The sequence below is a fragment of the Pteropus vampyrus genome, unplaced genomic scaffold (genome assembly GCF_000151845.1).
Source record: "Pteropus vampyrus isolate Shadow unplaced genomic scaffold, Pvam_2.0 Scaffold81, whole genome shotgun sequence".
NCBI classification, from domain to species: Eukaryota; Metazoa; Chordata; class Mammalia; order Chiroptera; family Pteropodidae; genus Pteropus; species Pteropus vampyrus.
In genome coordinates this window covers 6,972,593-6,998,435 of record NW_011888862.1, presented here as the reverse complement: position 1 = coordinate 6,998,435, position 25,843 = coordinate 6,972,593, and the positions used below count along the sequence as shown (strand labels likewise).

At 38.3% G+C, this 25,843-nt stretch overlaps 1 protein-coding gene and 1 pseudogene across 7 annotated transcripts in view; both read right to left on the bottom strand.

Moving 5' to 3' along the window:
- The window catches only part of CDKL5 (cyclin dependent kinase like 5), a 155,073-nt gene that overhangs the window by 20,756 nt on the left and 108,474 nt on the right, over window positions 1–25,843 (bottom strand). For 4 of the 7 annotated variants that reach the window (XM_023532316.1, XM_023532318.1, XM_023532317.1 and 1 more), the window contains exons 7-14: window positions 25,182–25,241; window positions 21,970–22,060; window positions 19,383–19,572; window positions 14,027–14,107; window positions 9,502–9,653; window positions 4,388–5,420; window positions 548–649; window positions 178–283 (exon numbers count right to left, since the gene is read on the bottom strand). In XM_023532316.1, coding sequence (XP_023388084.1) covers window positions 178–283; window positions 548–649; window positions 4,388–5,420; window positions 9,502–9,653; window positions 14,027–14,107; window positions 19,383–19,572; window positions 21,970–22,060; window positions 25,182–25,241 — 1,815 coding nt within the window. The remainder of the gene's footprint in view (window positions 1–177; window positions 284–547; window positions 650–4,387; window positions 5,421–9,501; window positions 9,654–14,026; window positions 14,108–19,382; window positions 19,573–21,969; window positions 22,061–25,181; window positions 25,242–25,843) is intronic. The other 3 variants (XM_011362998.2, XM_011362999.2, XM_011363001.2) reach the window with 1 other exon arrangement.
- Window positions 22,501–22,619, bottom strand: LOC111741714 (annotated as a pseudogene).

Below are 25,843 nucleotides of genomic sequence, written 5' to 3'. Positions count from 1 at the left end.
CAGCGAGACCTGAAGCTGGGAGAAGTGTCAGAAGGGAGAAGCGAGAGAAGGTAACGGCAGGTGAGGATGATGCTGACCTGAAGTCAAGGCAGTGAAGCGTAGTGGAGGATGTGGGCTGGCGGTGTGGTGAGGGGGACGGGAGAGAGGACCCTGTTTGGCACCAGGGGTCAGGCTTACCTCGGTAGAAGCTGCCAACTCTCCTCGGAACCGGATCATTGTATAGATGTCTATTTTCTTTGGGGGCGGTGCTATCGTCTGAGTGAGGGTCATGATACGCTCCACCCTGAGACAGGAAACAGGCTTAGATAAACCACCTGTGAACTGAGAACAGTGCCTCACTGATCTGTAATTTACTCGAGGATCTTTTCAAGAGAAAACTCAGAATTATGACATGAAGAAAACGACTTACTTTATAAGACAGTTGAAATTATTTGTGGGAGATTGGGTATGAATAAATTTTAAAAGATAGGCTGTAATGATGCTGAATGACCAATTTTTACAGACAGGTTTTATCACAAAAAAGGTAGCAACTCTGGAGAATTCAGACCTCAGACTTTTGCCGCGCATGGAATGAAGAGGTGCCTTCTCTGGAAGGTTCTTTAACAGAAGGTCGTGCCACAGTCATCTCTGGAGGGAGCTGTTCCCCGGGCTGGAAGTCAAATTTAAAAGGATTTATAAGAGTGTTCTTATAAATGATGAAAATCACCTAAATCACCATGGGCTTTATTTGGTATAACTGGTACCTTAACCGACTAAAATAAAAAATGTTAGCTGGCTAAAATACAAATTGTCCTGGTAAAAGAGTGAATCATCTGATGAATGTAAAATAAGTCAAACAAATGTCACACAGACGGAAAGTGAAATTCTCATTAAAGTTAAGGCGAGCAGGGAATAAATTACTCTGAAAATAGTTCAATTAATTATTAAAAACAAAGAAAATTATCTTCCTAATATCTAGATAGTCATGGTTCTGAGCAGCACTCTAGAGATTCTATTAGTTAATCCAAAATTTCTCCAGCAGATTTTAGGCTGCGTTCTCCACAAAGAACTGTGCAGAACCAAAATTATTTTTTCATGAAGGACTTACATGGCAGATAAAGACAAAAACTAAAGTCTTTTGGACATATCAAGGAATAGAATCAGTACTCTTCATTTCTGTCTTAAAATTCTCTAACTACTGTAGTTTATGTACTTAAGTTCTCTTCTGAATCTTCTCTAGGATAACAGTACTTATATTTCATGGATTTTCTTAACTATAATCACGACACCACTCATCTCTGCAGACAACCTATTTCTCTCAAGGAAGTGATTCACAAGCTAGAGCAGCCTTGGTCCACAATGATGTTCAATGAGGGGAAAAGCAGCATTTTTCTACCCTTGGAAAAAAAGATGAAGGAACAAAATTACCAAGCCATTAAGAGGAGTTAGCTGCATTGCGAATCTGTACATTAGGCACAGAACGAGTATTATCTTGAGCCTTACGTCATGTATCAAAAACATTTTATTAAACATTTAAAAATATGAACCTTTCTCCCCCTCACTCCCCAATGTACTATGAAAGGATTCTGGGCAGAAAATCATCCCATGAAGTCTTTCCTTCTTCTACTTTGAGACAAGATCTCATGTGAATTTTATCACCTGTATTGTTTGCAAAGGCTTCTGAAAAGGATCTGAGAACAAATGATTTACATCTAACCTAAACGCTTAAGTGACAGTGCCAGTCCAGTCCCCTCGCTCTTGAAGGTGGCCACAATACTTTGCAAGAGAGTGACTCTGTCACTCTCTTCGTGATTCTTTACGGTTTTAGTTACTTGTCAAACCATCTATCATCTTTGTGCCTTTAAACTTGTACTCTCTCGCAGCTTGGCACTGTACCTCCCAAACTAGACTAAATTTCAGTGTAACAGTTGGATCTGTGCTTAGCCCACAGTAACTGTTTATAATTAGCTTATTTCCACCATGTTCACAGTCTTTTCTGGAACTTTCAAAGAGCCAGTCCAGTTGTCTTTTCTTCAAGTGAAAGCCTTTCGTTTCCCTTACTTCGTATCTGTTTACACCATGCTTGATGCTAGCATACCTCACCTGGGTCTGACCTCCATCTAATGCCCATGGGCAGCTGCCAGGCTCTAGAGATGTTTCTAGGCCCCAGAGGTTCTCTTTTTCTAGGGGGATTCCTCCGACCACTCCTTTGGCTCCAACCATGGGGTCGCTTGCCTCTCCTCTCACCTGGGTGCCAAACAGTCTTTCCAACCTCCCGGAGAACACCTGTGCTTAGGGGCCCAGGGTCACTTCAATCTCAATGTGTCGGCATGACACAATGCCAGGGGTGCTTGTCAGGGACCTGGACATGGTCTCGTGATCCCAGCTCTGCCCTGAACTAGTTGGGTAAATGGGCAACTCGGCCCCCTTGCTCATCTGCAAAACGAAGGGGTTGAATCCAGTGACTTCAAAAGTCCTCCCTTCTACTCGGGAAAGGAGCTCCTAGAAAAGCAACATTGAAGGCTTCCCTTTTCCTATATTCAATCCTTCAATCCACCCACTTCAGAGGTGTCTTTAAGGCCCACGCTTTCTGTTTTCCCACTGGCATTGACTTCGTCCAGAACACACTCGCCTCACCTCATGCCCAGATCATTGTAAAATCCGCCCAGATCTTGCATTTTTATTCCAGCAGCACGGACCGAGTTGCAATCCCCACAGCACACCATGCCGTTTAATGTGTCTAGTACCCTCCTCCCCGTCACAGTGCTCTTTTCTGGCCTCCCTTTGAGCCTCTTTTCTGATGTCAGTTCCATTTTCTTCCCCTAGTTAAGTCCCAGAAGTCTCTGCTCAGATGTCACCTCCCCTGGGGGCCTCCCACAACCCCATCGGGATTGTGCCGCTTCTCTCCGTCCCTATGGCACATGCACCTCTAGCACAACATGGGCACGTGGCCCCGGAGTATCCTAACGACCTATCCGTTGGCAAGTGTGCGACCCTCACCCCAGCCCCCACACTCCAAGGGACAGGGACCACATCTTTTTCATCTTTTTAATTAGAGCCTGTCATGGTGCTGAGCTCAGTAAATACCTCAGCGCATGTTCATCTCTAGCCATCCAGATGCTGGCTACGTCCCAGCTCAGAGCAAGATCTCAAGTTGCCCCTAAGTCATCTGACTGCTCCTGCTCGCGTGCTCTTTCCGTTCTCAACTCCTATTTATAGCCAGTGCCATAGTAATGTGCTTCTTAATTATTTCATTGTTCTCATGTATAATTTAGTCTTCCTTGAGAAAAAGATAAGTTTCTCAAGGGCAAGAGCCCTACGTCAGACTCTTCTGAGTGCCGAGAATACCAGGACAGAGGAGGTGTTCAGTGTCTAAAGAACAGCACACCCCCAATCCCATTGCACACACGGCAACAACAACTAAAATTTGTTCGACACTTACTCTGTGCTGGGCACAGTGCTTTATACAGTCTTTAACCCTCACAAGAACCTCAGATGAGGGATCCGAGTGACAGAGAGACCGTATCATTTCCCCAATTTAACACACTTTGAAGCCCTTCGCAGAACTGGCTGCCTGGCTTCCTGGCTGAGCTCTTAGCTACTTTGCTACGAGGACTGCCCATCACGGCCGATGCCCTCCCCAACGCTCGTCTTGCTAGGCTTCCCAGTACACAGTCCATGCATGCTTTCTGGAGTTCTGACACATGCACATGAACCTATTTTCACAGCCTCTAAGAGGACAGTTGTTTCCCTACATGAAACTCGGTTCTCCTTCTGACATTCGCTTTTTTCTACCTTTTCTTTGTTGCAGGTAAATGTTTCATGTCACGGAAATATAATTTTAAAAAGCATGTTCTGTTGTAAGAATGCTGCTTCTTTTAAACAGGTTAGTGTCAGTTCTAGAGCCTGAAGATCAATGACATGGAGGAAGTATTATGCTAAAAACATTGCCTTGAGATTGAAAAACAATCCAAAAGACTAAAAAGTAACATTTATCCTGGTCTGAAGTTAAATTTATATATAGTTCTAGATAAATTTAAAACCATTCGGTTCGTTTAAGATATTGAGTAAGGTCTTAGCAAAGGGTTTGGCTTAAGCAAATGTAGTTAGAGATTACAAGAAAAATCCCCATAAATTTACACTGAATTTTGAGAAAATTAAAACTAACCCATAGAGCCGATGAATTCTATGATAAATCAAAATAGGATTCTCTCAACAAAATATGCCAGAAAGGAACATTTAAGAAAGGAAACACATTTCTAAAAACAAGCTTTCTGAGTTCTGAGTATTCGACCATTGGCTTAATTAAATTATCTCTTTAACACATCAGTCCTTTAAGTACTGTTTCCCTAAATGCGTCCTATCAAGAAAGAATAACCTCCTACAGTAGGTAAAATTGCAGACTGACCCTATTGAGCCCTGCACCACCTTCCCATGGTGAGCCAACGGATCCGGTCAAGGCCCTCAGCTGTACCTGAGGTGATAAGAGCTGCAGGCTGTTGGCTCTGGCCGCCATCCCTTGCCCTACGCTCAAGCTTCCGTCCAAGCCTTTGGCTCTCACTTTGTCCCGGGTCACATACATGGAATGCCTATGTGGACGCTGCTGAGAGGAGAAGGGGCTGGTGTAGCCCAGTCCGTAAGAAAAGGATTCATGAGGTGCAGACAGCGAATGGGAATGGCTGTTGTCCATATGCTCGGGCAGCTTCAACTCCTCCATCGTTTTTGAATGCCTGGCTGTGGTTCGGCGAGAGTCGAGAGTGCCCTCACTTCGGTTGTTTCTCCCCGAGGGGCTGAGCAAAGTTCTCGTGTCGCTGTGCCTGGTGGGGGTTGGGCTGGTGGGAGAGTTCAAGTCCAAGCAGCTAGATGGGAAGTATCTACTGGTATTGGACTCTGCGATTTGGGCCCTGGCTTCGGAAAGGTTGCTCACAGACTTGGAATCACTCAATGCCCCGTGGCTTTTGGCCTTGGTCCGGTAGGAAGGACTCCTAGAGGACTGGGGAATGGTGTCGATGTAGCTGTGCCGACTCTGCTTCTCACTGGGCTGCAGTGTGCCAGCTTTGCTCTGAGAGCTTTCCATGAACGAGTGCCGATTCTGCTGTGATCTGCTGCTCGACTTGAGGTACTTTGTGCCCGGGCCTTCTGAAGGCTTTGGGTCAATGTTGAAATCAAACTCTGTCTTTGACTTGGCTTCTTTTGGGCTGAGAAGGTGTGGTATGTTGTTGTTGGTAAGGTCTTTGCTGGTAGACCCAGGCTGGCTGCTCGCTTGGTAGGTTTTGGTGTGCATGGGACTAAGAGTGGCTCCAGCGAGGTTTCCATTGAGGAAGCTTTCGTTGGCAGGAAGGCCTTCGTCGGCCCGGGGCAGACCCACACTTAGGTTCTGGATGTCCTTGCTGTTAGATCTGTGGTGAGACTGCAAAGCAGTACTTTTGCTGGCTTGGTTTCTATGTTAAAAACAAAAAAAGTAGATCAGTTTTCCTCAGTAGCAGACATACAAATGTATCATAAAAGAACAAGTACCTCCAACACCTCAAAGACTAGAAACATCAACTCTCTCAAACTTGTGTCGACAAATGACAAGTAACCATAAGAAGTAAGTTCCTTAGATCAAGTCTCTGCAGCAAAGCACTGGTCCTAATGAAATGATTTGGGCATCTTTAAAAGCTCAGCTAACTGGCTGCCAATAGAGTTTCTAACCGATAATCTGGGAAAACATGCTTTTGCTATGTTGGTGCTCACATGAGTGCTTGTTACAGAAGACAGTTGAGCTATAGACAAACTCTTTATGACTCTTTTGTCTGCTCAAATGTCAGAAGGCAACATTTAGACTTGAAGGTCACAGTGTTCCTTGAAGTTCCTTTTTATTTGTCAAACTCACAGCCTGCCTCAGCGATATATACTCACAGCATATACACATAGACATCAGTGTCTCTTTTGTCTCTAGCCTGTAACGTCAAAGGATGAGAATTCTAGCAATGTACTCAATAAAAGAAAATGACACTCTAAAAAGAAATGTAAACTGCCTGCTGAAGTTTGCTGGAAAACACGATGATCGGTGTTCATGTTTTAGAGAAGTGGCGGCACTCGGGGTACGTCAGATGCTTCTTCTACCCTCAACGGGAATGCGTCTCTAACTGGATCACAGGGATCTAAAGAGTTCATTTCCCTCCAAAAGGCACAATTTATCCTATTCTCTATTTCACATGCCATTACTCCAAAATGACTAAGGGCTTCTTTAAAGCTTCCTTTTCTACTTGGTTTAAAACACAAAATATAGATGCAGAGGAAAACCTTGTCCTGTACTTGAAAGCTGAAACTGACATCACAGTAAGGTCATTTTGTTCTATTGTAATTATTTAAAGGATCAAATTGTAGTCTGAGATAGGTGAGAACATTTTTAAAATGAAAAAGAATTCCCTTTTTACTATACATTCAGAAAATTTTGTTGCAAATATTGTTATTGCTAAAAATGGTTTGATTTGGGAGAGTTTTGTTCCCATCACACACTAAATGGAAGAAAAGTCACTTTCCCCCCCCGTAGAATGATAATCTGTGAAACTATGCCTTCCTGGTTTCCCTGAGAATTCACTTGGCTCAGGCATCAAAAGCCCCCTTTTCCTCTCCTGTCTTTCAGAGTGTTAAAAAGTATCTGATATCAAGCAAGCCTGTAGTAGTGCGGAAGGCCCCGCCTCCTAAATGGCACTTACTAAAATCTCTTGCAGTTGGGTCACAAGAATTGCAGCATTAAATAAGGTTGCTTAAATACAAGTTAACTAAATGGCAGATCCCAGTCCCAGAAAGAAATTACAATGAAAGGCGAGTTTCACTTTCTGTTAAATGATGCCAACAGAGTCTGTCCCCAGGTCAGTGTGGAACAGTCCCCAAATCCTAAAGGCAAGTTTTTCGCCATTAGACTCGTTTGTCAACTTACATCTCGGTAACTAAAATATCTTAGCAACTTTCAAGACCCCAAAAATGGTAGACAAAGAGTCTCACCCATAAATACATACAATTAAGTATGTTGGTTCTTCCCATTTGCCCAACCCTCAATCCATTCTCCACTCCTCTCTGCCCCATCCTGGGTCCCAGGAGCTGTGTCACCCAGGCTCCCTTGCTGCCTAACTCACAGCTGGGCTGAGCACTGCAAGGGGCTGTCTTCTCTGTCCCTCCTGGCATCTGCTCTCTGACTCAGATCATAGCTGTGTCCCTCCATATCACAGATCCCTGGGGGTGGCTCCTCCTGCCTGGCTCCCCTGGGCTCTCGTAATCCTATTTCCTCCCTTTTCTCCTCTAGGCCTAGAAAGAATAATAGCAGAGATAACACGTGCAGATCTTGTGAAATGCTGAAGCTCCAAAGAGGGCCAGAAAAGGATAGAGGAGAGTGAAGATGGTTGCTAGAGTTTTTGAAACTCTTAGAAACACTTCTCAGTGTGGTGAGAGGGCGTTGAAGGGCAGGCTGAAGCACCCTCGCAGCGTGTCCAAACTGAGCAGAACCTCCGAAGAGTCTGGCGGAGACTCACACAGGGGCTAAGTATCGCGAGAAATCACTGCCTTTCCTACTGAGATGTGAGCTTAGATGACAGAAAACAGGGTGTTTGAGTGTGTCTCAGGGACTAGGCGGGAGAGTGTGTGATTAGTAGCCAATATAAGGTGTCACGAACATCTCCACAGTGGTGCTGGAAGTCCAAAGAAGCCATAGTCTGTGGAGAATTACTGTCTCCAATAAGAAGGGCACCCATGGAGGAAATATGTACCTCAGGCAAGTGTGGAGAAAAAGACGTTTCCAGATATATATAAACTGAGCTAAGATCATTCCTAGATAAACCATTTAGGGCTTTTTCTTTAATATATTTAATATAGTGTCAAGACCTAAAAACTAATTCTTCCAGCGATTTTTATTTCTGTTCTCATCTGCTTCAAAAAGGGATTTGGGAGGACTCCTGAAAGACCCAAGTAAAGCACATTCTCCTGAGCACACACATCTTTCTTCACAGATTTAAAAAAGGTTCCCAAGGAGAGTCTCGGATCCCCACTGGGGACCTTGCTCAAGAGAGTCACCAGAGGAAGAATACATCGGCCCCATTTCATAGTATGGGTTATACCACTAATCACTGTAGCACGAATCAAAAGTTGGTCTGCTGAACTTTATATCTTTGGAATCCTTATTCTCTGCAAATGTAAACTGGACAAGTCAAGTGACAACTACAGCAACGGGAAGACAAAGGCACCTAAACTGAGAGTGATCTCAGGTAAGACAGGCATAACGTGAGCCTCCTAAATGCAAAAGAACAACCAAATGATGAATACTATTCCTTGACGTAGTGTAAGATCTCGTGCAGACAGACAACAAAGTGAACACGAGCTTGGTTAATAATAATTTCAATCTGCTCCTAGGCCTCCTTGAAAAACAACAGGTAAGAATGGTTTATAAGGTGGTGGTGGTGGGGGGACACGAAACTAATCATTTTGAAGAGAGTAAACAACTGTAAAATCAATCTGCTTAATGATCGCAGTTAAGCAGAGAAAACACAGGATAAATGGTTATTGCCAATTTATGAATATACTCGCAGACCTAAAAAGTACCAGGTATTGAACTTTCAAAACGCCATTAGATTAAGAACTGTTCTACATGGAGAGAAAATTGGGGGAAATGGGAGAAAATTTATATTAAAAAAGCTTCATATTAAGAATTACTATTTTCTATTTCTCTTTTAATAGTAGATGAGAGAAACTATTTCCTGACTCCCACAGTCTAAGTGACAAGACTAAGCTTCTTGGGAGAGTAAGGAAGACAAGGAGCCTGTGACAAGCACACTGCCCTCCTGGAAATACAGCCAGCAGAATCAGAGAAAGGCAGTTCTGGAGACAGAACCTGACTGCACGGTCCAATCCCTTATGGGTCTCCCTGCCCCGCCCTAAGAAATAGAGATTTTTTAAGGATTATGCTGAAAAATTCTATTTTAAAAAGCACCAATTTTATTCACTCTTCCAAATTGACTTGACTATTTCCGTATTCTTATTCTTATGAAAAAATAACTTCTCAACTCAGTAATTAAAAGACAAGAGCAACAAAAACACAAGACCCATTTATACAGCCAGACCTACTTGGTTTGGTTGCAAAGATTGTCCTAAGTGCCTTCCCACCAACCCGGGTTTGGTATCCTCTTCCTCCCTCCAGAAATCCCCTTGCCCTCACCAACCCTTCTTCCCCCAGGCATCGCTCCGGGTCCAATCTACATAGAATCTTCTAGCTCATGAGGCTAGCACCCCCCTTAGTTGCTAACCCATGCTACCTTTCCCAGAGAATGCATAGGTTTCGATATACTTGTTAAAGATAAGAGAGTCTTTAAGACCCACACAACTCTGAAACTGCGGTTCTGAATCATGTAATAAGCATAAGGAAGATATTTTTGAATAAAGAGGGCTTTCCTTCTTTTCTCTAATTGCATCATTTAAGCAGCCACCTCCTCCACCTACTTGTGAGACCAGCACTGCATCTGTACTTCCTTAAAAGGGAATATTTACCTATTAGATAAAGTGCTGCTTTCCACATGGTAAGGTTTTCTTTTTGCTGACCTTGAAGGCGAGCGATCCAAAAGTCTCTGCGTTTGAAATGTTGGGTGATTCAAACACTGTTCTGTTAAATATCTGTCAGCCGGATCCAACTTCAGTAAATTCTTAGGAAATAAAGTTAGGATTGGAAAGAACATTATAAAATCAAATCAAAATTTAACTGTAATAAAAAACTTTATTTCCTTTTCTTATAAAAGAAATGCATGGTCATTGCAGAACATTTAGCAAATACGGTTTGGTCTAAAAAAACCAAAAAAAAAAAAAAAAACCCACACCTTTTTTTTCAAAGACTATCTAAATCACCCATAATCTTGCCATTGTTGTCTTCTGGGGATGTTCTTGCCCAGCCCGTTTTTGAATATCATATATACACATTTTCTTTTATAAAATCTGGCTCATATTATACACTTAAGTTTTGTATCCTGCACTTTTCACTTACTAATCAAAAACATTTTTATAACATAATTTCAACATTCTAAATATTTTTTGGAAAGGTATATATTCACATGAAAAAATATACATTCTTTACCTCTCCCCTGTCCTCCTCTCTAGAGGCAGCCATGTTATCAGTTTCTAGTGCATCCTTCCATAGATACTCCATACATACCTCTATGTGCTCCTTTTATTTTACCCAAATAGTAGCATACACACAATGGTCTGCACTTAGTTTTCTTTCCACTGGATATTAGCTCTTAAGAGATCATTCTGTATCAGTAAAGACCTTCAACTCCATGGATGTACCTTAGGTTGTTTTTAGCCAATTCCTTAATGATAAACAGTTATTTGGTTATTTCCCTTCTTTTATTATTATGAACAATGCTGCAGCAACAAATAACTTGACCGTATGTTTTCAAATGACTATGGAGAAAGTTTGTGGTATGGATATACCATGATCTATTTAACCAATCTCCTGTTGGACATTTAGATGGCTGCCAGTTTTCACTATTATAATTAACACTGTGATGAGCAACTGAAATCTCTACATATATCCACGATCCCTTTCATAGGACTGACTCCTAGAGATAGAACTAGTAGGTATGCAAATTTTAAAGATTATTTTCTGTGTTGCCAAATTACCCCCTAGGAAGTTTGTCTCAAATGATACTCCTCTCAGCAACTCAGATTCTACCAATTTCCTGGCACCCTCATCAACAATAGGCATTATCATTCTTTTTAGTACTTATAAATTAGACATTTTAAAAATGGTATCTCCAGCGGTTTTAATTCATACCTTTACTAGTAAGGTTGAATATTTTTATACTTATTGGTTACTTATATTCCTTTTCTTATTTTTCTACTTGTATTTATCTGTGAGTGCTCTTTATTCAATAAGGTAGTAACCCTTTTATGTTGCACATATTAGATTTTTAACAAACTAAAATCTTTTCTTCTAATAATATTTTTCTTACTAGTAATTGGACCAGGATTTAAAAGGTGACTCATTATTAAAACTAATTGGTTTTATTGACAAGTTAAACAAATATATAAAGAAACATGTCCCACATAACCTAACACAACTCAACAGAGCATACTAAACTTTGGCTCTTTGAGTGACAGGCACTTTCCTTCAGAGAAAGGACGAAGGGTAAAATTCCAGCGTTCCCAAATCCATCTCTACCTCACTTTCATTGGTTTTGCTGACAGTTAATCTCCTTGTGATCCAGTGTTGAACACTGGGAGTAAACCTAGATTTCCGTTCAATAAGCCAGAATTCAATTTTAGACAACCACCTACAACCCAGCATCACAGAAAATTTGAATTCTGATCCTATTGTATACGGAAATATTCACTTTAGGTCAGACGATTCCAGAGACCCAACCTACTGCTTACATGCAAATGTATTTACATTTATTTACGTTGACGCAGACAAACGTCTAAAATTACTTCAACTCTTTCTTCTTCCTCATTAGAAAACAAAAACTGTGGAGGCATTTAAAAATGATTTTGGTCTCACTGGCAGTTAAAGCAATTGACATCAAAATGGTTTCAACTGTATGATACTAGTTGAAACAAAGCAAAGTGGCCTCTGAGTAGTATTTTAAGTTAGAAGTACATGTGATCTTTCAGAAGCCAAATATTTAGCAACATTAAAGTACTATTTTAATTTAAGATTATCAACAGTAGAAATTAATGCACACACAGAGAAATATTTTTATATTTAGGAATACAGCTGTTAATTTTCAAGTTATTTGGAAGGATGAAGTCATTATAAGGAAAGCATAAAACTTACCAAGTAAATAGTTTCAAAATTCAGTGTTTTTGGGAAAAAAAATTATTATTATTTTTTAATTAAAAGGGAACCCATATAATTATTGTGGCCATTCTTGAAGTTATTAGGGGCTTGGATTAATTCTGAAGACTTGTATCCCAACTAAAATGGCTGACGTGTGAACATATGCAGAATGAAATGGCCATTTTTAGATACTTACATACTTATAAAATTATCAAATCTGCTTTAGGGAAATGGCATAGAGAATATATTTCTTCATGAAAGGATAAATGGCATGTTATTTTTCAAATTCATTTTCAAAAATAACTAAAAGACAAAAGGAATAATTCTATATATTAACATTCAATAATAACAAGGCAATATTAATCTTTGGTGACAGAAGACAGAATCATGGTTTCCAGGAGTTGGGGAACAGTGGGGTGTAGAGTTTGGGTGGGGGTCATGAGGAGGCTTCTGGGGTGTTAATAATTTTTCATATCTCAATTTGGCTGGGGTTACAGAGATACGCCTACATTATAAAAATTAACTGAGATATACACAGAATTTATATACCTTATGAATATATATTTTTGATAGAAATTGTTCTTTAATGTTAAAGAAATTCGAGGGTAAATATATTAAATGAATAGGAATTAGACTGTTTAACTTTCAAACTGATATGAACGCAGAAAGATTCAGGTTTTCTTTGTACTTTTATCTGTGCTAGATTTTACCAGCTATCACACCGATGCTTGGTAATTACATTTGGCAATGACTGAACAAAAAAGTTCAATTACTTTTCTTTATTAAAATTATTGAGGTGACATTGGTTAATAAAATCAAAGGTTTCAAGTGTACAATTCAATAATACGTCTATGTATATTGCATTTTGTGTTCACCACACAAAGTTAAATTTCCTTCTGCAACCAAATATTTGACAAGTTCAAATATTTTTAACTAAAAAAAGACAGAAGGCAGAAAACATGGAATTGCAATTTAATTCAGTTCTTTTACTTTATTCTATTTACATTTTAAAAGTTACTAAATAATTAAGACCCTGATAAATATTGATTGCGTGAAAGAAGAGATTGACAAAACCCAACTGATTTAACGGATAATTTATGCCTAATTAATCTGAATGAGCCTTGAGGGTTCTTTTTTAAATAGCATCTTGCAATCTGTGTTTAGAAGAATAGTAGTGCTGTAGAGTTGTTTTTTTGTTTTTTTTTTTTTAAGTATTTTGTATTTAATTAAATTTGGGAAATGTTGAGTGAGACAGAAATGCTTCTTTGCGGTTGAATTTCTGAATGCCTTTATATGTTAATAATTATTGTGAATCTCTACAAAAGGTTTTATGCTGTGTGGCCTTTTCCTAAGGCCACACTCCTCTCCCCCATGTCTGACCCCACACCTATTTACGCAGTGTTCCTTGGAACTCAGATTAACATAGTTTAAAGCAGAGCAGAGTTCTGAGAGCACTGCTCTGCAATTTCCGACTGTGCTAAGTACGCTTTTAAAGGCTCTGTGCACAGTGTAACCTCCTCTGATTTTGATGATTGTCTGAATAGGCATAAAACAAACCTGATCTATTAACAAGTGTTTGTTTAAAGACTTACTATCAAAAAATCAGCACTTGTTTGCTTATACACTGGCTGACTGCAATGAAAGCTGGAGAAATAGGAAAAAAAAAAGTTCTCACTCAAGGGGCTGACTCACTGTCTACTCGGGGAAGAAAAACATGAATAAACAACTGCGAGAATGTTTTTCAGTAGTCCAGAGCAGGAAGGCCTCCTGGACAGGGGCACTAGCAACAGGAGGAACACTCAGGCATGGCAGAAGCAGTACTGTCAAGTATCTGTATTTAAAAAATAAAGAGCCAGAATGAGCCATCCATCTGGGAGAGAAGAGGCCAAGTTATGAAAAAAGCAGAATTAGGTTCACTGGAAAAAATAATCTTATGGGAGGCTCTGAATATCATGCAAAAAATGTTAGAATCTCTTCTTTCAACATTCATTTTAAGATTTGTTTTAATACCTTAAGCCTGAGCAGCTCTTGAGTGCTGAATAAATTTAATTATTTCTTATTATTTATATTTAATTTATCCTGTCCATTTTAGGAATGTAATTTAGGTATCTCATGGTCCTGTCTAGATGGAATGTTACCAGGTACTGCTGCAATTTTAAATAAGTGACATGCCTTTTAACATAGTCCCCCGTTATTTACCATTAACAGAAGACATTTTATACAGACAACATCAATTTGTCCCACCTTCATCAAGTCAAGTAAAATGCTGTTTAAAATTCCAAGGTATCTTCTCTCCAATGACTGAGGATGGTTGACAGCTGGAAACTGTAAGAGCGAAATGACAGGAGTGTTAGCACGCGGAGAAGGTTACGTGTGTGCATAAGCTTGAGTTCTGGAGGAGGTAGCAGATGGATATTGTCCTGGTGCCAATCAAAGTCAAATTTACTTTATATGGATATTATTTTTGGTGTCTATGTATTTGAAGTATGGATTGATAGAACTGGGTATTAAATAACAGGAAAAGTCACAGGTGAAAGATGATACTTAAATCTCTAGCTAGACAATACTGAAGCATGTAAAACAAACCAAAACATAAAAATTTGAAACTGTATTTATATATTTTATACAGTGCTGTCTGCTTATATAGATAATTCCATTATAATATGGCTTATACAGAATTTGTCCACTTATACAATCCTTAAGTCTTTTTCACAATAACATATCATTTACTCCTGAAAATTAGAGAATTTTAAAAGAAAAGAGAAAAGGGCAGAGAGGATAGTACCTGAAAGTCCACAGAAGTAGAAATAGTAAATTCAGACACACATTCTATTATCACTTTTAATACACTGTTTTAATGATCTGTTTTCAATTCCTTCCTTTATGTAAGTTGAAACAGAAGGCAAACAGGCTCCTAAATTAACAAATGCACTTTTAAATAAAATGAGGGGAAGAGGTCAAGTTTATTTAGATACTCTGTCCTTCCCTCTGCCACTTCACATTTCACAATATCTAAGTGGATGGTGAAGTATCAGCCCAATGCCATGAACTCCCCTCCCAATGAGAGGGCTACTTTGCTTTTAATATCTATTTTTTTTACACCAACATAAGAGCATTTTAAAGTACTGAAATCCCTATACTGCTAAATAAGTGGATGGGAGGGCTAGTTATGTGGTAAAATTCAAACAAGGAATTTAAGGGAGTGATTATGACCTCAGACCACACTGCCAGGTATGGTGGGGGAGACAGAATCTGGGTAAGACCTAAACCTTGAACTCAAGCACTTCACAGTCAGGCTGGAAAAGCAATCAGTACTGAATTGCGCAGCCATAAATTCTACTTGAAGCTCAGAGAAAGGAGACCAAGGTGGTTTGTGGCTGTAGAAGAAAGAATCCATAGATAATATTTGAACTAGGTTTTGAAAGATGAGAAAAATGTGAGAACCAATAAAAGTAGGACAGCACCTCCCAGACAGAGGCAGTAGAAGGACTACCACGAGCTTAACACAGACACACAAGCAATAACCTAAAACTGATTTCTGGGGAAAGTGATGCTATATGACGCATTTTAGCAATTATTCTTATTTCAAGATGAGGAAGGTGATAATTAGAAAGTTCAAATAACTAGTCCAAGGCAAGTCATACAATTAAAAAGCAGAACTAGTATTTGCCCCCAAATCTGTGGCCCAAAACCTACACTCGTTCCAAACCTAGGCACCGCTCCTAAGAGGAACAGAGGTTTCTCCAGGTGTTGTCAGAGCATTAAATACCAGCCCAGAGAGAGAGCTACTTGTCATGCTGTGATAAAAGACTCTATCTATATTAAGACATTTTAATGAATATTTTGCTTATGAGGCCTATCTTAGGTTACCAGATACCCCTTCCTTTTTTTTCCCCTTAGAAGTAACATTTCCTTGATAAGAAAATTAATGCTGAAAGTCAAAATGTATTAGAAATATTACGATAAAAAATGACTAAGCAAGCACCTAACTTAAAAAAATTAATTTATGTGCTTTTGAATGAAAGCTACCATTCTAATATTAGATAATTCAACAAATTACCAAAACTCTAGAATAGAAGTTTAAAGTATATCCTGATCAGTAGATTTTTTTTTCTCCCTTCCTTCATCTCTTTGGCCAGTGTCATACAATGAGAGTGGCCTCTTTACTGAGCACTTACTATGTGTCAGGCCCTGGTCTGGGCATCTGAGATGTAGCATTTAATCTTCACAACAACCCCATCAGGCAGAACATCTGTATCATCATTTTATATGCGAAGAAACAGAGACACAAGAAACTTGCCTAAGGTCGTTTTAGTAGTAAATATGGAGCCAGGTTCTGAACCCCAGCGGTCTAACTCCAGAATCTATGCCCTATACTATGGGACAGCAATTGTTCCTTTTTGAAAATAATGCACACCACTAGAGCAACATCTTATTTTCTAATCTCTACGTAACTGAATCAAAATGCAAACGACACTGGATTGGTTATTGGTGAGGCCATGTGTCACGGCAGTTATAGGTTACACGCCCTATGTGCTTAACTATCTGTCGCAGGCATTCTCAAGAAAAATGATAAAGAAAGACTTTTCATCAAAAGATGTTAAACCTCCAAAAAGATTAAGCTAATTTAGTTAAAACACCAGAAACACATTCAGACTAAAATGTAAAAATATTAAGGTCTATGAAAATCAAAGTGTCGGAAACAGCCGTTTCTCAGAAGGATATTTATAAGCAGTAGCATCGTGTGCTCTCTAGCATTTTACAGATAATACTGCACAGTGAGGTCTGTGATCAAACAGGACAAATGAGGAAAAGATAACCTTCATGTGGCCTGTCTAACCCAAAAGCTACTCATTCTTCAATATCCATTTCAAATTTCAAATCCTCCACAAATGGTTCTCTAGTGAATCCAGAGAAATATGATTTCTAACTTTCCAGAATGTTTCACACTCTCATGGTCTCAACCATGCTGAGGTGTATTAGACAACAGAGTAATGTAGTTAAGAATGTGGTACTTTATTATATACCATGCTTTATTATAAACCGTACTGTTTCTTAATCATTTCATGCTCAATTTTAACTCTTCAGCTAATCTGTAAGTTATTAAGTAGCCAGGTGCCATTACAGATCCGTTTACACTCACTCCAGCGAATCCAGCATAGAGTCTCTTTAACCAGGCAAAGAGCAAGGCAGCCAGCAGGCCAGGCTTGATGTTCTAGCAGTTAGTGTTAAAATCCTGAGGTCAGATACTCAATCATTTAATACCATTAAACCTAGTGGGCGCTATTCTAGGTGTGCTGCAAATATAATGCTGAACATGATAGTTCATTTCCTCACGGAATTTGTTAGTCCAGTGAGGATACATATTTTGCAAACAGCTATTTAAAAGAGACTGCAGTGAGTGCTGCAAGAGAGATGACCCTAGAGCTATAGGAACACAGAAGGGGGAGCTATCAATTCCCTTGGAGGAGTCTAGAAGGACTTCTCGGAGGGAGGACATGTGACATGAGTCTGAGGGAGGGAAGAGAAAGAGCTGTCTAGGAAGTGGGGTGAGGGCTGGGAGCATTATAGGAATGAAAATACAGCACTATAGAAGCAACATGTCAAGGAAATGGTGAGAAGGTCCATGTGGCTGCAGAGTAGGGGGAAGGGATGGGACAAGAGAAGAGACAAGGTTGGGGGGCTCGGAGCAAGGGGCTCTTACTGCTACCCTAAAGAGTTTAAACTTAATCAGAGATCCTGTAGGGGCTTTAAACACAATGAAAATAGAATTAAATGTGCAGTTTGATGGAAGCACATACTTAAGTCAATGTGAAAAGACCGAAGTAAAGAGAGAAAGTTGGAAAGATCAGTTTGAGAGCAGTTGTCAATAGTTCAGGTAAAAGGTGCTAAGAGTGAAAGCATTAGAGATGGAGAAAAGGGAAACATAGTCGAGCTTGAGTGAGAACAACACAGGCTGGTTCAAGTGCTCATTCGAATATTCACTGAGTCCCTAGTAGATGTGCTGGGCTCTGTGTTAGAGACTGGAAATACAGTGATAAAAGATATGGTTTCTGTCCTTGGGGAGCTTAAATTCTAGTGGATGAGAATCAGGCAGTTAAAAATTAACAAGCAAACATATAAAGTAATTACATACTATGATCAGTATCAGTGCTTTGATGGAAAAAAGGGTGCAATGGAAGAACACAGGAAGGAGGCAGGAATGGTATGTTGGGGGGGGGCAGAGAGGGGGCATTCTTGGAGCCGAGATTTCCAGAATGAGAAGGGGTCAGTGGTTAAGTCGCAAGTCCAAAATCCATGAAGTTGGAAAAACCCTGGAATGTTTATGAAAGTCACAGATATAGAAAGGCAAGTGTGATGAGAGTTTGGAGAGGGACGGGAATGGAGACAGGTATGAGCTGAGGTCAGTAAAACAGGAATTTGTGAATTATGATTAACTTTATTTCTGAACAGATTTTCCTTTCTACTAGACTGAGGGTGAATCCTATTGTCACATTTTCAGCCTCTAGTATGACAAATGCTCAACAACTGTTGAACTATTTGCACCCTAATTAATGATCGTAATTTGGCTAATTTTCACTTTAAAAAAAGAAAAATTAAAAGGAGACGAGAGAAACTGTCAAGGGTAACTCAGATTCAGAAGAGAGAGAAAGCTGGAAGGAGATGAGCCGGAAACTGTATGTACTTCGGTTCACTTGTTCCTTCCACATTCAGGAGCGGATACTGTGTTGGGTACTCATGTGAGGGAAGGGGAGTTCTTCAAAGTGAAATGAACTGAGGTCCAGAAAGAGGAAGAAACGAAGTGCTTTGCAAATGTCAAGAAAACATGGTTTGAGAATTATACATTTAAGAGTAAGAAAGGAAGTGGTGGTGAGCTTATTTTATAGTTCCCACAATGGCCACCAATTGGCACGTTGGCCCAAACAGGGGTAGATGGAAATAGCTTTTGGGGTAGATGGAAAAAACAGCCTGTTACTGGCCACTCCAATTAAGATACCTGTGCAAGCTGATTGTCTCTCATTTGGGGAAAGTTTATATTTTAAGATTTTTTTTAGTATATTCTCTGAAAACAAGTTTTGTACAAAATTAGCAAGTCTAGAAAAGGCTTCCCAAGACAACACGCTAGTTTGAAAAGAAGATTTGATGTTTCACATCAACAGACAAACAAGAAATAGCTGCTAGAACAGCACCTTTAAATCTGCAGAATGCAAATATTCATAGTTTTCCTCAAATTACTACAAATATGTTTGCTCAAATAAGCAACAGCCATTTATACATCTTTATATCTTTTGGGGATGCTTTTTGGAGAAAGAAACAGTCTGAGACAACCAAAGTTTAGAATATAATAATGCATATACTAGAAATCACTGAAAAAAATCGAAACTTTCAAATTAGGAAAAACATTAGCAGCTCCCACTTTCAAATCAGACCACTTTTTAAAATTCACAAATACTATATAAGATTCAAAAATAAAATATTATAATGGGGATTATGAACATTGTAATGGGAAAAGGAATAGCTTAGCATTCCATTGTGTAATGAACAAAGATTTAAATACTGCTGTAGTGATTCTATTTTGGGTTTTAGCAAAGCCTCTTACCCGGAGCCCATGGAAGCGAGGATTACTGTAGAAGAGCTTCATCTGCTCAGATGGAAGTGGTCCTAGCACCTTCTGAATAGTAAAAAGTTGGTCAATTTCGCTTTCTCCAGGAAATAAAGGCTGTCCGTCACTAAGCTCTCCAAGAATACAGCCCACTGACCACATATCTACAGACTTCCCATAGGGTGCTCTGAAAAGCAAAAGGAAAGATGATCTTGGCAACTGAAGAAGTAATTTCCAAATTATTTTGAACAGATTCATGATTTGTGTATTTAAGAAACTAAATACACAAATCATGTACACAATTAAGAAAGTACATTTGTGTATTTAAGAAATTAAAAAGTACCACGTGGAAAAAAGCGAGGATAAAAAAAGGAATTATGGATAGCCAAGTAAAAATTCAGAACATAAGTGAATAAATCTATGCTAATAAAACCAACAGTTTAATACCAATTTAGAAAACATACACTAAGTCGAAATCTATTCACATCCGAGTATATTTTGAACATGAATGGCTTAATAAACCTTAATAAAGTACGCACGTCTGATAATGCCTCACTTGGGGAATGAAATGCTCCCAAGAAATTCATTCTCTAGGAAATTATCCTTTAGCTCTCTAAATGTCAGAAGTTACATCTTGTCCATTTTTTGAGTTCAGTCTATTAAAATGTGCTACTGACTTATATTTCTTCTTAAACAACAAACACTGAATATTATTTAACCTCTGATTGCAGTCGCAATTTTTAATAACTAAGATTGTGCTATGCACTACTGTATTATTCACCTGAATCTATTTGTACCCTATATATGGGGATTTATGATAGCTATTCCCCTCAAAGCATTTTTTTTCCATTTACTTAGGGATTTAGCTCTCTTCTAGGATCTGAGTTTATTTACCAGGGGACTTTAGGATGTTACTGTTATTAAAAAATGGAGGCTATACACAAAAATCTAGGTATGGCCCTCAAAATATTATACATATATCTCAATATGTAATGCATTAACTCAAATTATATGTAGCAGATTAACAAACCATGTTTTCTTTAGTTTCAAACATAAATATTCCAAGCTTTAGGGAAAGCCAAAATAAAATATCTGAAAATGGGATAAAATTCTAGAATACCATATAGTAGTAATATAAAACTTTTACCAAATTCTTAAAATTAAAGCACTGTTAACAGTATACGGAGTAGTTTTCTAGGACAATAAATCACTGAACAATAAGTCAATATTTTATTTTTCTCATTTCCTTCCCACAAAAACCTAAGAACCATATTAGGAAACATCAAGTAGATTTTTTTTGAGGAAGCTTGTTGGGGAGGGAAAGATACTAATCTTTCCTGAATACCTATACGAGAGAAAAAACTTGTGCTAGATGAAAAAAACCTAAGAAATATCTCCACATACCCCCTACACATTATTTTTCTTCTGTCAACTGATTTGAATAATTTACACAGCTGGAACTATTTTGAATATCAAAGTCTTGAGAATGTACAAAAATGTAAATTCTTAATGTTAGCCAAATATCAATTGATATCAATGGGATTTTTATACAAATAATAATAAGGTTCTTCGAGTAGCACTTGCAATTATTAATTAGCAATATTCAATTTAGATCAAAATTAGTTGGAGTCCCCTCTACTTTTGGTAGCTCCCACATATAACCACAGTTTTCTGATAGTTATCAGTAGGCAGCAAATCCTCTCTGAACTTTTATAATAAGGCTGTCCCCACAATTATCTCACTGGGGCCATTTTATAGACAAAACCATATACTGAGTCCTTCTACCATACTTGAATGCTCAGTTCGGGTTCTATGACTGATCTAATTTATACTAATTTCTTCCTTGGCAAACACTGTCCAGGAAATTTACAATCCCTCCCAAAAGAAAATGCACTATGCATCCCAGTGAGTCCAGAGAGAGGTACACCCAGAAAGAGAAACATAGACAAAAACAAACTCTGTGGACATCCCCATTCTTAACGTGGGTGATTATTAACAAAGATGGCGGCAATAATCGCCCCATTTCTGCACATCTGCCACTTTGTAATGTGACTTTGCCACTCCTCTCATCAAGAGTTGGAGTTTATCTCTCTATCCCTTGAATCAGGGCTTGGCCATATAATGTGCTTTGGCCAATGACACAAAAGCCACGCAAACAGAAGAATGAAAACCACTTATGCTGCAAGAAGTTTTCTGTTATCACACAAAGAAACTTGGAATAGCCAAGAGGAGGATGAGTCTCCACGGAACAGAGATGGTCTGTCCCAACTGAGGCCCCGTAAATCAACTAGCTTCCAGATGACCCACAGACTATAGCTACGTGAGCAACTCCAGTTGAGACGAGCAGAACCATCCAGCTGAACTCAAATCGCTGACTCCCCTAAATCACTGGCAGCCAGAATCATAAGCAAATAAAATGGTGTTTGTTTTATGCCATTAAGTTTTTGGATGGTTTGTTACACTGGACTAGGTAACAGGTAGCTGGCATTTAACGGAAGTTCTTATCTTCCATAGATGACCCCAGAGCTAATGATTAGGATCAGCAGATATATACATGTCATTCTACTGGGGGAAAGTAACTCACCCAAGTAAGAGTTCTGGGGACCGATACCACCTGGTGGCCACATATTCCGTATAATTAGCATTATTGCCTTCTGACAGATTCCGAGCAAAACCTGAAAGACAGCAAAGCCGAAAGGTGTAACTTTGAAAAAGAAATAATAATTTCACGATGGCAAAATATTTCAGGGCTAGCAATATTTTAAAGGAACATAAAAAGAACATGACTGGTATTGATGAGCTGCTTATTAACAGTTTCTTTGTTATTTTAAAAAGTAAGGTCACTGTTCATATGTCAATTAAAATATGTATTCACTAAAAAACCAGTCTACCCTATGCTAAAGAAATCCATGTTTTTGAAATCATCACCAGCTTTTGTAAGCATTCAGAGCATATTTCTACTTCCATTATCTATCTATCTATCTATCTATCTATCTATCTATCTATCTATCTATCTATCTATCTATCTATCTATTTTTTAGGCGAGGCAACCCTTGGTTGACCTCACAGATTGCAAAGATCTTGTCAGCTTACAATCCTTATTTTTTATTTTTTACACCTACAGCACCTGGTCTTCCTAGGTGGTCTCCTATCCAAGTACTAACCAGGCCCGACCCTGCTTAGCTTCCGAGATCAGACGGGATTGGGCTTGTTCAGGGTGGCAGAGCCTTAAATACAGAGCATATTTTTAAATTAGTTCTCACAATAAATGCTAATCTTAGGAACAAAATGAAGTCCCACAAGAGCCAGAAGTCAAAGCTAAACTAATGTTATCATAAACAGTCATCATATTCTGTTACGTGGAACTTAGCTGATCAGTTCAAGCCATTACATAAACAACTAACGGTTGGCAATGATGGCAAAAAAGCAGGCCAAAATTATTTTCATCTCCTAATGTGACTGAGAAGTGGATTAGAGAAATTTTATAGACTCCATTACTATTTTCCCCAAAAACCCTATCAAAAGGTTTCAGGGTCACAAAATAAACCAGCAGGTAAGTTAATTACCCATGTAACTCACCAAAAGCAATATGGATTCATTGTGAATAGTTATAGAGAACCAGAATGATTAAAACTAGGGGCAAAAATTGAGGTGTATGTCAGGTTTGAAAAGTGGAAAATAGTGTTTCTTAAAATGGAACAGTAAAAAAACAAAAACAATCGCAGCAAAAAACAAAACCCTAACTTCAGTTCATCAATACTTCTTTGTAAGACACATTTTGAAGAAATGTTTGTTTTGAATGGGGTTCTTCACGCTAAACAAAGGAGCTACAGACTCTGGGAGTGAAAGTAATTAGGAAGTCGTCACTGGGATGCCCAAGGCACAGAACGCTGCATGGTGCTGCCACGCGGAACTTCCTGACCATTTAAAATGGTCTTTTCTTTAAATGATGCTAGAGCAGGGATACTCTTTTCCTATTATTAACCATTCTACAGGCATCTTTTATATTTCTAACTTGCTTTACAAATTTCAGTAACTTTGGCGCTTAAGCAGATCATCGACTCATAGTTTACAGATGCATATGAGGTAAAGGGTCTAAGAGGTGCATGAAGTCTCAGTACTTGGTGGTAATCATGTGACGGATAGGAAGTCGAGAACAGCTATCACTCCTGAAAACCATATACTTAGGAAATGCTAAAAAATGCCAAGATCAAAATCTTTTAAATACAGCATTCATTATTTTCTTTTTATTCACCTAAGTACTTCTTAAGATCTTTAGTAGATATAGCAGGACTCTTTGCAATATTTATCATAAAGTATGAAGAAAATTAAGGGCTGTAAAAGTTTTCCTCAAGCAAGCAGGTCTGTAATATTCAAATTCTTTGAAAACATTGAGTGAAAACAGCTACACACGCTTCTAATTGCTATACTGGACAGAATCAGTCATTCTAAAGTGAATTCTTGGAATGCTTCCATTTCTTACTTGTGCCCCATCTCTTAAGTACTAATCTAACTTTTGTATATGAAAAGAGATGTATTCCCATCTACATGTGGACGTTTACATCGTATTTGTGATTATATTTGAATATCTGGAAAAATATCATTTAAAAAAAGTCGTTATTTTTCAGCATATGGATTAGACAAAAGCATAGTTTAAAAAAGTGACTCATGATTTAAAAACCCTATAGTTTTAAAACTATACTGAACATTTAAATTTAAATGTTTAATAGTGCTTAATAGAGTTTTATATATGGGAAACAATACACGATTTTCTCCTAGAACAGAATACAACTCAAAAACTTCCTTAAACATTCAACCAGGAGCTGGAATATTATACATCACTTACTAATCTCATTCATGGAACATTTATTTAAAGAGAATGGAATTGTTCTAAAATATCTTTTGACCTTATAGATATATATATAACTTTTGCATATACACCATACACACGTGTATATTTATTACATAGGCATATTTTTAGTGTTTATGATTATGCCTGAAACAATTTCTATAAACATTTAAAATATTACAAAAAAATTTTTTTTTATCCTACTCAAACCAGAAGGTCACATATTTCCTAGAAATTATTTTTCCAGAGTCATTAAGTGCCGGGCTTATGAATGTATGCACGTGTATGTATATATTTCCTTTGAATTCTCATTAAATACTGCATGATGAATTTTTAAAAATAGTAGACAATATAGAAAATATACAAAATAGATTATGTAGAGAAAAGAGAGTACTCTTCCAGCAATCAACTTTGCAACATATGACGCAATAGAATGTCCCTGTGCTACTTTAAGTCAAAACATAAAAAATACTTTTAATATGCCTTTAAAAGCTACCTAAATTAATTCTGTACAGTTGTCCCCCCTTTATGACAGGGGCTATGTTCCAAGATCACTCCAGCAAATGCCAGAAACAGAAGACAGTACTGAACCCTATATGCTGTGTTACACATACACACCTTTTCACTTAAAAGCATTTTATGGCTTCTCTGCACATAGGGCCATTATTAAGTAAAATACGGGTTACTTGAACCCAAGCGCTAGGATAACTTGAAGTCAATCTGATTAACTGAGACAGATACTAAGTGATTCACACCCCGGGTGGGACAGAGCAGGAAGGCGTGAGATTTCATCATACAATTTAAAACTCATAAATTGTTTATTTCTGGAATTTTCCATTTAATATTTTGGACCTCGGCTGACCGTGGCTAACTGAAACCTCAGAAAGTGAAACTGCGGATAAGGGAGGACTACTATACTTAGAGGGCTAAATTTCTTTTTAACTTACCAAAGTCGCACAGTTTCAGAACATCGTTGTGGCTGATTAAGAGATTTTCTGGCTTTATATCTAGAATATCAAGATTAAAAAAACAATTATTAAAAAATGCCCCACGTACTGCTGATTGACACCATTAGATCGCTATAATAGTACCTAACTAGAAATATCCAGTTATTTGAATGGAAACCTGTGGCAGCAAAAGCAGAGTAACACATTCTATGCTGGTACATAAAAGTTTTGATTAATCTCTTTTTGAGAAACATGCAGGCCACAATTTCAAAAACATTTTTTTCTCTTTAAATCTTAAAGGCATTAATTGCATCTGAGAGGAATATAACAATGATTAAACCTAGGCCATCACATTTCAAGGAACTATTTTTACTTTATAAAATACTAATAACACAAATTTCTGAAGATAGACTATAAAATGCTCACACCTATACAAGATACCTTAAAAACACATATGAGAGGAAGTAGATAGCATTATATTTACTGGAGACAAAATACATAAAAGATACATTTTTCTGTAATGGTTTTCTATATAATTTCTGTATTTACATATGTCTAACTTGTGTGGTTCACAATTACGAATGTCTAATGCTGAAGCTATAATTGAATGACTCAAAATAAAATTTCTCATTTTTTCCATGGGTCTTTTGATGATGTGGTGG